The sequence below is a fragment of the Eleginops maclovinus genome, chromosome 17, assembly GCF_036324505.1.
Source record: "Eleginops maclovinus isolate JMC-PN-2008 ecotype Puerto Natales chromosome 17, JC_Emac_rtc_rv5, whole genome shotgun sequence".
Taxonomy (NCBI): domain Eukaryota; kingdom Metazoa; phylum Chordata; class Actinopteri; order Perciformes; family Eleginopidae; genus Eleginops; species Eleginops maclovinus.
Window position 1 is genome coordinate 8,668,488 of NC_086365.1, and position 16,425 is coordinate 8,684,912.

Consider the following 16,425-nt stretch of genomic DNA (forward strand, 5'->3'; position numbering starts at 1 on the left):
TGTGTGTGTGTGTGTGTGTGTGTGTGTGTGTGTGTGTGTGTGTGTGTGTGTGTGTGTGTGTGTGAAGATTATATCCAAATCAATGCAGCAATGACATGTACTCTCAAACTTTCAACAACTTAGTTAGTTACTAGTGCGTCTGGTCTCATTGGACTAGTTTTTCATTAAATCTCAGGCATTCATCTATCGAAATGATGCCCAGAACCAAGATGTATAAACTGGAAAAATGATGGGTAGTTATGGCTCAGAGGATAAAAGAGCATATATCAATTGAAAGGTTGGTGGTTCATTCCCTATCTCCATGTAAAGGGGCAGGTTACTTAATCCAAATTGCTCCCTTAGACATGTTTACGTTACAGAAGTGTATGTAACTACAGATTTTTTGCATCTGTGAATCTAATGGATTCTTCCTTTGCTAATGCTACCCAATTCAACTAAGTGTAATCCAATCATGCTGGTACTAAAACCAACAAATTAAACTTAAAACAACATCATTGTAGGAGGTAATAATAACCAGAATTGAACCAGAGTTAGGCTTCAGAAGATTTTGTTCACAATGTACACTGATTTCCTGGGGCTACCCAAGAAAAAGTCCCCTTAATAGTACACATTATCCTTGGTCTTTTTTAATACTATACTCTTCAGCACTGTTTATAACCAATATTGATGCTGGGATACGTCTAACAGGAAACTGAGAAATACACATTTCTGGGTAGAAAATTGAGTAGATCAATGTTCAGTCAAACTCCAGAACAACCATCATATTTAAACTTAATAACAGTTTCTGGCCAATATACGATTTTTAGAAATTGCTTGTTCTTTAAATCGGCAAAAGCAAGTGCCAAAGTTGTTGTATCTGTCTGTGTTCACATTGTCATGGTCGGTAACGAGAAGTGTGGGTGGCAGTGAAGAGTGAAGGGGGGGTGGGGGGTGGGGGGTGGACACGGGGCACGACCGATCGTATTCTCCACAGACTTCATTAGTTAAAACAAAGCCTGTTGTCCATTTGGGCTCTTTCACAGCCTAATTGATATTGATTTACTGATTTGCTCAGGGGTGATTTAAAAGCATGTTTGGTGTAATCGTCAATGCTGCTTTCCCTCTTCTCTCGCTGTCTCTCCCTGAAGGCATTAGCACTCAATCCTTCTGGACACAACAACAACAACAACAACAACAGAAACTCACCGTAAAGACGTTTTTGCTTTCTGGTGAAGTGTGTTTTCCTCCTCAAGTTGACTTTTCTCTTCCAATCATTCTTAACAACCGTGGCTCTTTACACACCATGTCCTCTCACTTTGCCATTGCATCATCATTTTATGACATAATGAGAAAAAAACTAAAGAGATAAAAAATCAAATCTACCTAATTCCTCTCCAAGATAAGGGCTTGTCAGCGTAATGAATTATCGAGGGTTATCTTTTTTGTTTGTGGTCTCCTCAACTAGGATAGCATTGATAGATCGTCCTCATCCCCATAACTGCATAATGATAGTTATCATAAATGGTAAGCGCTTGGCTAAGTGAAGCATTGAGATCAATGGCAGTGTTGTTAGTGTTGGAATGAAGGAGGCCTTTTATCATGTTGATGGATGGCAGGCCTGTCTTTAATGTGACATGTTATGATCATATCAATTTGTCCTCAGTTCTCATCGACATCACTTTATTGCCTCTCCGTCTCTCACAGTCCATCACCCAACGCTGTAAATTTGACTTGAAATGGCAGCGTGCCACAACGCTTCATAAACCAACCATTTCTCTTCTTCTACTATGATTTTTGTTCCTTCTCTCATCCACCTATTTCTCCCTCTTCCTCCCTTTAATCCACCTTATTTCTACTCTATATTGATACCTCCCTTTTTCTATTTTCTGTCCACCTCCCTCACTCCTTGACAGGCATTTTGTAGACAGCCTGAGTAAAAGAGTGAAGGAATCAGACTGGGATTAAAATGTAATATCAGACTATTAAAGAGATTAGTGGTCGAGATTCCGACGTCTGAGCTGCCTCGCAATCTGATGAACTGGCATTCGTGATATTGATTTATTCCCCTGCTTCTTTTTTTCAGCGGTCCACAGTCACATGTGCGGCTATAGATCTCATATGCTGGCCTTTTATGAAGCACCCTGTCACTGGGGACTTGGCGCTAAGTAACCGCTGAAAGGCTGCCAAGAATGATTGTCGAGGAAAGAAAAGTTTATTCATCGAATTTGTTGTTTTGAAAGAGCAGCAACAAGAGGGCGGACAAGGACATGACTGATTTGACTGAAGTGGACGAAAGCAATGCCCTGGTATTGAACTGTGGTAATGAAAGCTTCAGATAGAACAACGCCACAACAAAAGAGCATCAATTATTTCCAATTATGACAAACCATCATTTCAGCCCAATTATGTTTCACATCTGTCAGGGCTAACAAGGTAGCGGGACTGATTTCCTCTATTAGTCTTATCTGTAGCACTCAAATGTATTTCCATTCATACATTGTTCACATCCATTTGTTTTCATCTGAGTCTTTACACCCCCCCCCCCCCCCCCCCCCCCCGACGGATGCATCCACTCACACCTGTAGTTAGTTGCCTTTTCACCTCAGCTGTTTAAAGAACAGTCAAATGTGATTATCGCTACAGGCTAGATTTGACCATTGGGAAAATTCATACTGTTGTGCATGGTTCTGATTGGCTGTGCAGTGTTTTAATATCATGCATGTCATAAAGTTGGAGTGATGTCATATTTAGTAGGCCAAAGTTAGCATTTCAAGGGTTCCCTCTCCGAAAAAAACAAAGGGAATTTGTCAGAAATAATAAAACCTTACGGCTGCTGAGCTAAAGGTGGCTAATGTTGCTAGCTACTGCCTGTTTTACGGATAGAAGCTTCACACAATCACCAGTGGGGTATTTTCGGACACATTTTATGTCGTAGAACAAAACATTTGAATCTCTTTAGCTTGTGTTCACCACAGGCCTTATTTCAGACATCTAATGAAAAACAAATGCAAAAACCTTGTCTTAAAGATGAGGAAACCACACTATCGGCAAAACGTTGATGCACCAGAAGATTTACTCATGGCTCACAGCAGATCAAATCACAATCAAATGTTATGTTTGATATTGTTCATGTAGCCCTACTCCTCACATCTTATTTTCCCCTTTATTCTGTCTCCTCCAACCTTTGTCCTCCTTCTGTGTACACTTTGCACAATGTTATCGTCCGGCCACCTGGTAATGGCCTTGCTCTCAGATCCACACACATTGGAACCGTAAACGTCGCCCCAATCAAAACCTTAATGCATCTCAATTCAACCACTGTTGTAACACACAGACACACTCACACATACAACTTCTCTCTCTTTCGCAAACACATGCAGACTTCATTGTGCTGTGCGCCGTGACGGGTCGGGGAGGGCGGCATCAGTAATGCGTGACGCGTGCCTCCATAACGCCAGCCTCATCTGCATGTGTGAGGAGGTCTGGGCTAATGGAGCTGATCTGTTGCGCTGTTATTAAATGCGGGAAAGGGTAGGGGAGGCGAGGGGGGCAGGGGAGATGGGTGCAAGGGTTTATTATTAAAGAGGAGGAGGAGGAGGAGGAGGAGGAGGAGGAGGAGGAGGAGGAGGAGAGAAGGACAAAAAGAGGGGAGGTCTCCTCTCCCAGAGCCATGATGGATGATTCAGGAGTCCCTCCTCCACTGACTTTAAGTTGTTTGACTATTTGCAGTGGTCACACAGCAACACACACACAGTGTTGGCATATGTGTGTAAGTGTGCTGCCTGCACACCCTTTGACTATCACAAGGTAAATGAGGCCTAACACACTACTACCACTCCCCCCCTTTTGCTCACCCTGCACCACTCAGGTCGCTTCCCTCTCTGCATTTAAATGTCCTCAATATGTCACACGTGCATGAGTGAACGCAGCTTCCTCGCCAACACACATGCACTTACTCGTGCACACACATACACAGACAGAACATGAAGTCTATCTGGGCACTTGTTGGAGTCCCTTTTTATAGCGCACACATTCAGAGTTTTTACAGCTTTACATTACATTGTAATGGCCGTTCCCCTAGTGATTCCTGCAACAACATGCCGGGTGTTTCCATCTGAATTGCTGATTGAATAGACTGTAACATTATGTTTTATTATTGCATTGATTTCTTGTAGTTTCCACGCTGACATCAATATGCCTCATGTTTATTTTTCATTATGAAATGCCAATGCTGCATTAGCATGTGTTAACCAATGGGAAACTGGCTGTAAAAAGTGTGTTGTTTCCTAATCATTGGTGAATAGACCAGAATGTAATGGTGGCAGGAAGTCTTTTCAGGCACCTTTCAACAGACTTTGTGTGAAGAATACCATCGTATGATTTTAAAAACAATTTGATCTCAACCGTTTTGCATACACAAATGCTTATGAGTCAATGCTTTTATAAAGCGTTTAGCCACTCTGAGTTGTGTCTTTCTCGCTACACCATGAATTCAGCATCAGTGAGAGGATGATTAATGAAATGGCAGCTCGCTGGTGTCACTCAGGTCTCTATATCATCCAATCCTCAGCCCCCTTTAGCACTTGTCATCCTCCACTGGGAGAGTTTATTTCCATCTGGAGGTTGGCCAGGAGCACACATCTGACATCATCTTAAGACTTGGCTCATTTTGCCAGAATGACATTTTCTCACACACACACACACACACACACACACACACACCTGCTACACAGATAAGATGAGGATGAGGAAAGAACTGTGATGTCTTTGTAGGGTGTGAAAGTCAAGCGTGTGAATGTATTTATCGGTTTTAAAGATGCATGTTTTCAGATGTGTTGATTGGCTGGGGATGGTGGGTACGGTATGTGAAGTGGGTTGTGTGTCAGTGAGAGGCAGGATGGCAGGTGAGAAGGAAAGAAGTGTTTGAAACAGAAAGTGTTAGAGTGACAAAAATGGCCTGCAGAAAGGGGGATGATGGAGGAGAAGAAAACATGTTAGGGGAGAAAGACAGAGTCAGATACAGACACTTTTTAGGTAAAAATCACCCAAAATATCAAATTGGGCAAAGAATCGATTGTCAATGAGCAACTTCTTCTCCGTATTATTATACTTGAACATTTTATTTTTTTTTATTACTCAGTGGAGCAAGCAATTTAGATATGTCACCTTAGATACTTTAAACTGACAATTCTAATAAAAAATGAAACCAACAGAAAAAAAAAAATATCCTCTATTTGTCTAAATCTATTGGCTTCCTCCAGCTCATTAGGATAAATGCGCTTGTAAATGCAACGGTAAACCAGGTTACTTCATTGCATGTAAACACATTTTTTTAACTCCTTCTGTAACCTGGTTTCTTGTTGCATTGATAACGCCAATCCCATAAGGGCTTAGCAGGGTATCTCGTGTTTTACAACATAATAGAAGCATCCATGTCACTTCCAATATGCCAGTGTTGAAGAGAAAAAGAGAGACAGGCGGGAAATCACTTCAAAAGTTCCACCGTGGGAATGCTTTTCCATTCATCGATTGTGTTAGAAGTATTGTGACAGCTGGCTCATAGTCTCCCTTTTCATGTAGTACTAACAGAGTGTGTATGTGTGTGTCCAAATGCACCCGTGGTACTCGCCGGGTCCCGCCACCTGCTCCATCTTTGCCACGGCTCTGGCACCCGCCGCCCAAGGAGTCCCTCACATTTCAGCTTCATTTTACGCCCCTGCCAGGCGTGCAGCGGCGTGGGACCCGCAGGAGTTTGTGCTCGGGTTCATGCGCGCCGCCAAAAAGCTGTCGGCGTGAAGCATAAGTCTGGCGTCTTTCCACCTGGACACTGTTTTACCATCTGTTCCCATCCCAGTGATCAATTCTGACCCAAAATCGCGTCGACTCGACTTATGCAGGCCAACAAGGGGGAAATTATACTGTTGGAATCAGACCTAAAAGCTTTCTACAAAATCAACACTTGCTCTCTAAAGACATGTTTATTTGTTAGTGTCCTTGCAGTAGGACAGCTAATAAGATTATTGTCACTATAAAATAATAAAAGAGTAAGATACCATCCAGACCTAAAGTTGTTTTTTGTGAATATCAGGGATAAAAAAGATTTGCAGATATTTCCACACAAGACTACTTCTTCTTTAAAATCTCAACAGCCAAGTTTAACTTTCAAACCTTGTAGCAGTGCATTTTGAGTTAATCAAATTCAGGGTTTTGGGACAGTAGAGTATCTATTTGACAAAGAAACTCTACTGTTGTACTGTACTAAGAATTCCCAGTCACAACAGACGTCAGTCTTTAAAAAAAATCTTGAAATATGGAAACTTTTAACTTCCTCTTGCAGCTGTTAGGACAGCAAGAAGCAGGAATGTGGAGTTATGTCATACTAATAGTAGGAAATGAAATGAATACGTAACTAGACATGAGAGTAAATCACTTCCTGCTAAAACTTCTTTTTAAATGTAACATCGGATTTTTACACATGGACAGAAAGCATTGCACTTTTTAAAACCCCAACTAAAAAACATAAACTTCTGACATGTCTTACTCAATAAAAAGGAGTAGGACTCGGTGGTTTTACTGTCGTCAGTGTCATCATACTCATAAAGTTGCTCTAATGAAGAGGTTTTTTTATAAAACTGTATCTATTAAACTTAAATCGCTCTGCCTAAATAAGTAATAACCGTGAAGTGTAAACTCTTTGCTTGTAAATATGTGTGTAGATTCCAAAATATGAGAGATAGTGAATGTAGTAGAGTTGTGTGTGTAGTAGTGTCTTCATTATGTCTGCATGGTGTGTAAACCAGTGAGTGGGAGCAGTGTGTGTTTGATGTTCCATTTACCCTGTTTCATAATTCATGGCATGGGGAGAACGGACAGAGCGGAGGTGTCTAATTGTGTGTGTGTGTGTGTGTGTGTGTGTGTGTGTGTGTGTGTGTGTGTGTGTGTGTGTGTGTGTGTGTGTGTGTGTGTGTGTGTGGAGGGGGTTGTGGGGGATGGGCAGTATAACAGGATGAGTGTTCTATGGTCGGAGATGAAACAGACAAGAGTGTGTCTTTGAAATGCAAAGAGTAGCGATAGCAGTGATCGGCCACAGTGTTGAGGAGGAGCAAGGAGTTTTTTCCCAGCATTTCATCATAACACACACACTCTCTATCACATTCACACAGTGGTTGTTAATGACACCATTGTTAACTCATTATTATTTTATTTACCTCTGTGGCACAGAACCCGGGCTAATTTGGAGCAGCTCTGAGCTCGGGAGGATTGTGTTCTTTTTGTGTTGCATTCAGTGTAATGCTGGCTTACACACACACACACACACACACACACACACACTGTCTAGTGGCGGGGCCTGGGGACCAATTTATTTACATGCAGTGGAAGAGGAACAGAGGATTGGAGGGAGGGATAAAACAAAAAAAGGAAAAGAGAAAACAGCAGGGAATTATGGAGAAAACCCAGTGGAATGAACAAGTTTCTCTGCTGTTCCCAAGGACAGACAAGACCAATTTACTATTTAGATGGCTTAGCCTGTGTGTGTGGGTGTGTTTTGTTTTGCCGGTGTCATGTGATTTGTACAATATTTCCAGAAACACTGCCTTCATCTGCACCCAACTATTTTACTTCCTCTGTTAAAAAGTAGCTAAACTGAAGTTAAAACTGCAAACTCCTCTGCAGTGCCAGATACTCTGTATGGAAATTGGCAGCAGTCGATGGCGCTTCATCTCCAAATGATGAAATCGTAATCTGGGAAAATGTACCAAAAATGCTTGTTAAATGGTAACGCTTTTGTACAATCAGTTTGAGTGTTGTTGTTGTTGTTAAGTCTCAACACAGCTTAGCGTATTTGGTGGAGAAATTTGAGGCTCTTTGTACATTGTTGGGAAGACTTAACGTTATGTTATATATTGCTTTATTATATAGTGTTTTTGCACCATTACCGAGTTAATAGTTAATTAACGTATAAACAATATAAATTAGATCACAACAAATCTCTATGAAAACTCCATAGCCAGCTTTTTTGTCGATTTATCACTGCCATTGTGGAGAAAATGCCGTACTGGTGACCGCATGGACAGCAGAATGTCATCAGCATACAGGGCAACCTTAAATGCCTTGCTAGTGGGAAGGAAATGCTAACCTTTGTTAATATCCATGCTTTTTCAATTTTCTGATACAAAAATTCACCTTTTGTTAATTTTATTATATCATGTTTTACATGAGTTGTATTTTATTTTATTTTTATCAATTTTTGTGAATTTGTTAAAGTTTTAATAATCCCTTTCTCCTTGTCTTGCAGGCAGGACGCTAGCGACCTCTCTGGGCCAATTCAAAGGTACTGTTCTACATCTTCTATTCCTTGTCTTTCTTTTTACCAGTTTTACAGCTCACTTCTTCTCTTCCTTCTCTTTGGCCTCATTCTCAATGGGGCATACATTGTATCCTGACGCTTTGAGCCAAACACTGACTACATCTTTGAGTATTTAAGCTCAAACACTGAAGGGGTGTTGGCAGTCTTGTTTGGTTTTGGGGGATTTGAAAGGATAGCAGAAGGATGATACTACATTGTACGTAGAAAATGAGAGAAATAAAGAGGGGGATAGAAAAGAGGAAATTGGAAATGAGAGATGTGACGCGGCTCAGATCGACGACCGAGGAGAGTCATTAAACTAAACCCTTTGGCGATGGAGCGACAGATCAAGCAAGGGGGGGAGAAGGTTTAAATAAGGGCCGATCTTAAAATAGCAGTACCTATTTCTCATCTGGGGCAGAGTTAACAGCATGAATATCCTGCCCTAAAAACCATCAATGCATTCCCATTTCATCCAACATCGACAGAGATAGAAAGTAAAAAAGCTTGCAACACTTTTTACCTGTTCGAACCATTTAACATCATATGAAGACACTGAATTATATAGCACCTATAATGTTTCATGATGCATATTATCATCACAGATAATGCGTACTGTTGCAAGAACCATTAAATAATACAGCTAGTTAGATATGCACATGCAGATGTTAATGACTGGTTATCTACCAGAGGACCTAATGATAGAACCTCTCATAAACATTTATAGGATCCGTAATGCTTCAGCACTGGCGCCTGAGCTATGGTCATTAACCATTATTATTTGTTTGTTTGTGTTTTATTTGTTGATCTGACCCTTTGAATAATGCAATATTTCACATACACGATGAGCTTTTCAACACTGGCAGAAATATTAGGTGATCATTGATTCTTCTGCTATAGATGAGTAGTTGATGGGAATAGGCGTAGTTGAGATGCGTATAATAGCTTATTTTCAGGTTTTTTGAGAGTAAAATTTCATCTATTTAGAGGACATACACACTACAGTGTGATGCTTCAGGTACTGTACCACATTATAATACATACATACGTCGATGGCTTACAATTAACTGCATTTACAAACCAGTTATCAGGGAAAAAAAGCCAACAAACAATAATGAAGAAGAAAGTTATGAATTAGTCTCTTCAAAAGATGCGGCAAACAAAAACAAGACAAAGATAACAAAAACTTCACAGTGATGGATGATCTATGTTGAGCCAGTGAGTCTCTGTGAACTGATTTGCATTCTGTAATGAAATGAACTGAGTCTAATGGCAAATGGTAAGAAATCCATTTACAAAAAAACGTTCTGTATATTCCGAAAAATGTAGAAAATATGTGATTTTAATGGGGTGAATCTTGCTTCACTACTGATGTAGTCCTTTAAATAACTCAATGGCTAGATAGACTTAACTTTTTATTTGACCCGTTTTCTATCATTTTAACCTCTAAATAAGTACTTTTGGTAGTGCTGTAAGAAAAGGAATATATTGTTGTGCTACAATGATGAATTATAAGGCTTTCTGCTCCATATCTCATAAAATAATTGAATGACATTGAATTTAAATAATAAAACCCAGATATATAATCAGACTAAAGCTGCTGTGATGGTATTCACAGGCAAAACGCAGCAGGTAAATCAGCCAAGATCAAAAAACAAAATCCGGCACTGAACGAAATGCCAGAGGAGAAGAAGCAGAAACACGGCAGGAAGAAAAAAGAGACGATGTCTGTAGCTGTGAATAATTAGGCAAAATAGTTAGCTTTTGTTTTTCTCTCTGATTGGAGAAAACAGGCGAGGCTGTGACTGGCACATGAGTATACACACACACACAAGCGATGTGTGTTAGACTTTAATCCGCCACACAGCTGCGTCATTCCCGAGCGGGTGTTTACTTCCTCTCTGCCTTCACTACTATCACCACCACCACCATCACAGACACCCCACAATCCCCAGTAAACACACACACACACACACACACACACACACACACACACACACACACACACACACACACACACACACACACACACACACACACACACACACACACACACACACACACACACACACACACACACACACACACACAATCACACAAAAGAGAAGCGGGCGTATAATTTGATCCTGTGCTCTCTCCTCCTCTAATGAAGCTCTCTGGCGGTTTGACTGACACCCGGCTCGTTATTTAAGTGTCTGTTTTGGGCCAGGAAGAGGAAGAGGCGGCGGAGGAGGAGAAGAAGGAGCAGGAAGAGGAAGAAGGGGGAATGGAGAGTGAGGGATAGGAAAAGTGGCAACAAGGGAACTGAAAGAGAGGATAGGGTTGGAATTTGGAGGATGTGGATGGATAAACGGAGGACAGGAAATGAAAAGAGGCTGGAAAGATGGAGTGGGGATGGAGGAGAAGAGAGTCCTGGGAGTCGTAAAGAGCGGAAAAAAGAAGGATGAAAATGAACTAGAGTTTACAAAAAGGGCGACAACACAGCAATCAGGAGAATAAGAGACAGTTTGGGAGGAAAAAGCGGATATATGGGGTGATAAAGGGTGTGTATTTGAGTGTGTGCGTGCAAGTGTGTGTATAATTGCAGGTCTTTGTGCTGATAATGTTCTTTGAAGGCACACAGCTGATAATTAGCCAGCGTAGCTCCACGGATGCCTTTCAGCGTCGGTCATTATGAGCCGCAAACCCACTATTGCCTCTGACATGACCTCCTGAGACGGGGAGGACGACGCACACACGAGCACGTAACGCCCTCGTGCGAAAACAGAAAATACAGAAATCGGCGTAAACAAGCTTTGATTAGCGTATGAAAAGCATCAGCTCATGAGTAGAAGAGATACAACAGTTTTCTAAAGGCCTCAAGTTCCTCTTTGGCACGAGGGCCGCGGGTTTGTGCGAGGCGTGCACACACACTTACTGTGTACAGAGCCAGACACACATAGACAGAAGACACTATAATTACAGGGATTCGCACAATGTGGCGTCCCGGTACGCTGCGTCCGTTATTGCCTCCCCGGTTGCCACATGACAACAGCGGTCCCCTACCACGGAGACTGCTCAGTGCGCCGTCTTAACCCCGCCCCCACCCCATCAGTATTCCCACATCTGAATATTTATGAGAGGATGCACTGCAGAAGACAGAAGACACTGGCTGGAGTATTTTCTCTGCTCGCTGTGACAGTTATCATTGTTAAAGGCTCCTTCCTCGGCTCTAATTCATCCCCCAGTGAGGAAATGTCCGTTGAGAGGCTGCTCTCCAAAAAAAACACTCCCAGTCAGCACCGCTAGCAAAAAATGCACCGTCATTTGACAGCGAGGAGGAATCTGATCGTTTGGCACCAAGACTTATAGCAAAACATGATGACTCGTGCGTTCTGTCAATCAGGAGGATGACGCAGACTATCACACAAACACACTGATGAGGATTTCACAGCCTTGATTATCAAAATTAGACTATCTTTGTCTTGGCGCTACTCCTTTTTTCTTCTCTGTGAAGATGTTGGTCAGTTGTTAAGAGAGAGATTTGGCTCATTTGAGATCATTTAGTCACACATAACAAACATTCACTTCTTGCAGAGGATGGCTGAAGTGTATACTGCCAAAGGAAAGTGTTTTAACCATCACCACATTTTCTCTGGGTCTCTTTTACAAAGAAGCAGGCATGGAAGTTGTAATGGAAACTTCTGGAGCAATGGAGTAGACACACATGAGAACACAGGAGAGCTGGAACTTGATAGCACACACTGAAGAATTTATTATCAAGTTACGGCCGTGCTGCAGCCAAAAGCCCGACCAACTGAAGATTTCTCACCCCAGTCCCATATATTAAGCTCTGAGAGAATAGTCAATATACTACATAACAAGATCAAACAGGCAAAGCACTATAACACCTCTATCAGCCGACGTCAACAGGCAGGAAAAAGGAGGCAAAACACTGAGAGCGTGGACTGTACCAACTGATAAACTGGGTGAAAGTTAGGGGCCTACGATAGTGTTTCCCCAACAGAAGTGTCTGTTTTTAGATGAGTGGTCTCAGAAAATGAATAGATATCACAAAACCTGAACAGGTTAACCTTAACTATTAACGTGTACTCGAGATGATGGATAGTATATAGGTAATTTGTGTGATTTGATCCTTTAGAAACGTCCCCCCCGCCCCCATATGTCCTTCATTTCCCCACATGTTGTGAGTCTTTCTGTGCACTTCCACTCTCACAGCAGGGAAAAGTGGGATACAATTCTCACCGGGGTTTTAATTGTGGGAGGCTGTGCTGGTGTCACGCTTGCTGTTCATCAATTTTTCATACAAACACATGAATTATGAAGCTCTGCTAATGATGGGGAGGGACAGGATGGGGTGGGGGAATTCTGCAGAGAGCTGGACGGCCATTTAGACATCCTCTCTTCCCTCACAATCTGTCTTTTCTCTCGCTCTGTCCGACTGACACAGGTTTCGTTGGTGGACATTCACACACACACACACACACACACACACACACACACACACACACACACACACACACACACACACACACACACACACACACACACACACACATACACTGGGTGGCAGGTGAACATGCAGTGGCTCGGGAAGGGCTTACCTCTTTGTGTGTGATTCAGACCATTGACCTGGAACACATTGGGTACTGAGAGAATAAAAACTATTACACACACACACACACACACACACACACACACACACACGCTCATAGTATTGTCTCTAAGCTCAGACCCTTTATTACTGCGGTTGTAGGTTATTCCATTACAGCAATAGTAATAATAATAATAATTATAAATCAATTTAATAACATTTAAATATGTATATATATTTGATCATAATTTATAATGATAAGAAGTTATGAATAGTGTGTATATCCAATTATTAAATATTATGTATGTTATAAAATACATTTATATGTATTTTTAATTTGTTGTGTAATGGTCATTATTGATATTATTTAAAGATAATGACATCATTAATAATAGTAATGCTTTTATTTATTGATTTATTTTATACTCCATTATCTATGGTAAAATCATTGCTCATCTTTATATTATTATTAATTCATTATCTGACTTTTTCTTATTATTCATTCATTCACAGATTATACAATATATGATTTTGAATGTAGATGTATTATTTATTTATACTAATTATTGCTTCTCCCTGTTTTATACAGATCTCTTATTATTTTTTATTAAATGATAATGACAACATTAATCCTCATAATGCTTTTATTATCTATGTTTACAGCATTTCTTTCCTTCAATGCATCATTTCTTATTCATTATCTGATTATTATTTATTCATGGATTCATACTACAATTTTGTTTTATATAAAAAGTGATAACCCTTATTTTAAATACTGGATCTTTCCCAGCAGTGACAGAGGTTACCATGGTTATCAGTTCCACATCCTGACCTCTTTGTTCAGTTGACATAGGCAGTAAATCAATCCACAAACATACACACACTTTGACACATCCTCCATCCTCCCGTTATGACAGCAGTGTCATCCATACCACCATCAGTACACACACATACACCCACACACACACATACTGGCATGCCCCAGGGTGTTCTGGGATAGCGGAGTGTTTTTTCTTCCAGCTGATGCTCTCGAGGCGGGGGGGGGAACTGAAGTCGTGGGTGTGTCTTCTCCACATTCCAGCGCTTTCCACAGACAAACACAATATCTATTTATAATACATCATTTGTTATTATTGTACATGCGTCGTAATTCTGTCCTGATTGCATGCTCACTCTTACCACCGACTTCTACCCCAGCAGAAACATTGTTGCTGCCATAATTAATAATTATTGTGTTAATTTAAAAAGCCTGATTACCATACAGCTCGGAATAAAGAACCACCCTGGTTATTTTTGTTTTTTAATTCACTTCAGCAAGCAAAAACCTTCCGATAACAAGACACGGAAACATCTTTAGATTGGCTCTTGCTTCGCTTCATTTACATTTGCTCGTTTGCACGTTTCCACATTGTCTTTTGCTGTATTTAGACACATATGTGCCTGTGTGTGTGTGTGTGTGTGTGTGTGTGTGTGTGTGTGTGTGTGTGTGTGTGTGTGTGTGTGTGTGTGTGTGTGTGTGTGTGTGTGTGTGTGTGTGTGTGTGTGTGTGTGTGTGTGTGTGTGTGTGTGTGTGTGTGTGTGTGTGTGTGTGTGTGTGCGCTGTTGAGGGAACTCAGTGTGACGGTTTTTTTTGCCTCTTTTTTGAGAGGCTCCAGATGGCTGAGAGACAGGTGAGCCAATTAGCGAGTCTCACTACACAGCAACATCATCACACCGGTAGAGCACGACTGCCAAACACACACACACACACACACACACACACACACACACACACACACACACACACACACACACACACACACAAAAACAAATCCACATGACTCCACTGTAGTGTTAACATTACCACCATTGTGCTCTGATGTGTCTCTCAGTCAGTCATTTCGCCGTCTTCGTGGATACGAAATTGATTTTGCAATCGGTACCGATGTTGGGAATGATGACAAACGCTCCTCTAATTCTAGCTTATTATCTTAGCAACATACAGTGCTGTGAGCCTATAGTGTGGCCCATTATGCTTGTTTCATACGACCCAGAAAACAGGCATAATAGGCAGATTTAAATTGATTTGCTTGTGTATTCATTTATTTTCAAGGAGCCAAAAATATTTCAGTGAGCTCTGCTGATGTTCATTATAATTCTAATGAAGTCGAAATCCCCACAAAAGAAGGGTGCGGGAGGAAGACTGCGAGTCTTACCACAACAACAGCAACGCCTATCTCTGCCTCCCTTCATCTCCTTCTCTTTCCTTACTTTTTTTTACCTCTCGTGTCACTCTAATTCCTTGGTGAATGTTGGATGTAGAAAATGCACATTTCACCCTAATGAGCCATCAGTCTGTGAGGAAGACACACACCTGACCCAGACGCTCCTCCTTCTATAGTCTAAAAATACCTGCTCACGTATGCATCCTTACGATGCACACTAATGCAGCACTTATTATTCAGATGGCAGAGTTTGTTTGTGTATTTTTCTTTTTGTTAAGGGATAATTGAGCCGCCATGAAGGCTGCTTTCCCACCTAATGGAAGGGGACAAATTAATGTCCCCGTGCTAATGTCTGCAAATGGAACAGGACCACTCCTGCCATCAGCGTGCTCCACCAGCCTGCTGTGATGGAGTGCTTACAGTCAGAGAGAGTGTCAGGTTGAGCCGGATATAAAGTCATGTGTGATGGAGGATGCAGCCTGTTTGATTTGGAATTGGAGGAACATATAAAGGTAGCCAGAAATAGCTTAAGAGCTCTAACACATCTTATGATGAGATTTTTTCTAAACAACTTTAACCAACCAAAGATCCTTTTGTTTTGGTGTTTCAGTTTTAGTATAATAAGGTATATTTTTTATCTGAATCTATAGTTGTTTGTCCTAAACACCTGGCATGACTATATTGTGTAAGATTACTTAATGATACTGATCATTTGGTTTCAAAAAGTATTTAAAATCAGTTAATGGTCCCATAACAGATAATTCATCGTCTTATTTCCCTTCTTATGTTCAGCAAAGGTTATAGTAGGGATGCACTGATCCCATCTGATACCCACATGTTGAAATGGACTGGGTATTATATGACAAATCCACATAAAGTACCCTTTCTCCACCAATTCAGAACTCCATTCAACACAGATGAGCTAACGCAATCTCTGGCCTTAGGGAAAACTTGAGAAAAGATAGAACTGATATCAAATTGGCATGCGTAGATACTTTGACTTAGACGGACGACTTACTGCACATAGACCTTAAGACCCAGTTCAGAAAGAGGACTACGAGATGTACGACAGGTGCTAAAAGTGTCACAGTAGGGCTCAAATTGAACAGGGTTATTGTTGCCTAGTGCAATAAAAAATAAGGTGGAATCAGATTGGTTTACGGGATCAACTGTCCTCCACTTGTTGATTTAGGATTCAAAGATTCAAAGGTTTTATTGTCAATCCACAGGTAGAGTTGACAATGTAAATCTTACCGGGCTTTGCCAACAGTGCAACTTATAATTAAGACATAAAAAAATGG

General features: G+C 41.1%; 1 protein-coding gene across 1 annotated transcript in view; it reads left to right on the forward strand.

The window, feature by feature from the left end:
- Nucleotides 1-16,425, forward strand: part of celf2 (cugbp, Elav-like family member 2) — a 181,722-nt gene that overhangs the window by 26,633 nt on the left and 138,664 nt on the right. Inside the window, exon 2 of the mRNA XM_063905342.1 lies at nucleotides 8,276-8,311. Coding sequence (XP_063761412.1) covers nucleotides 8,276-8,311 — 36 coding nt within the window. The remainder of the gene's footprint in view (nucleotides 1-8,275; nucleotides 8,312-16,425) is intronic.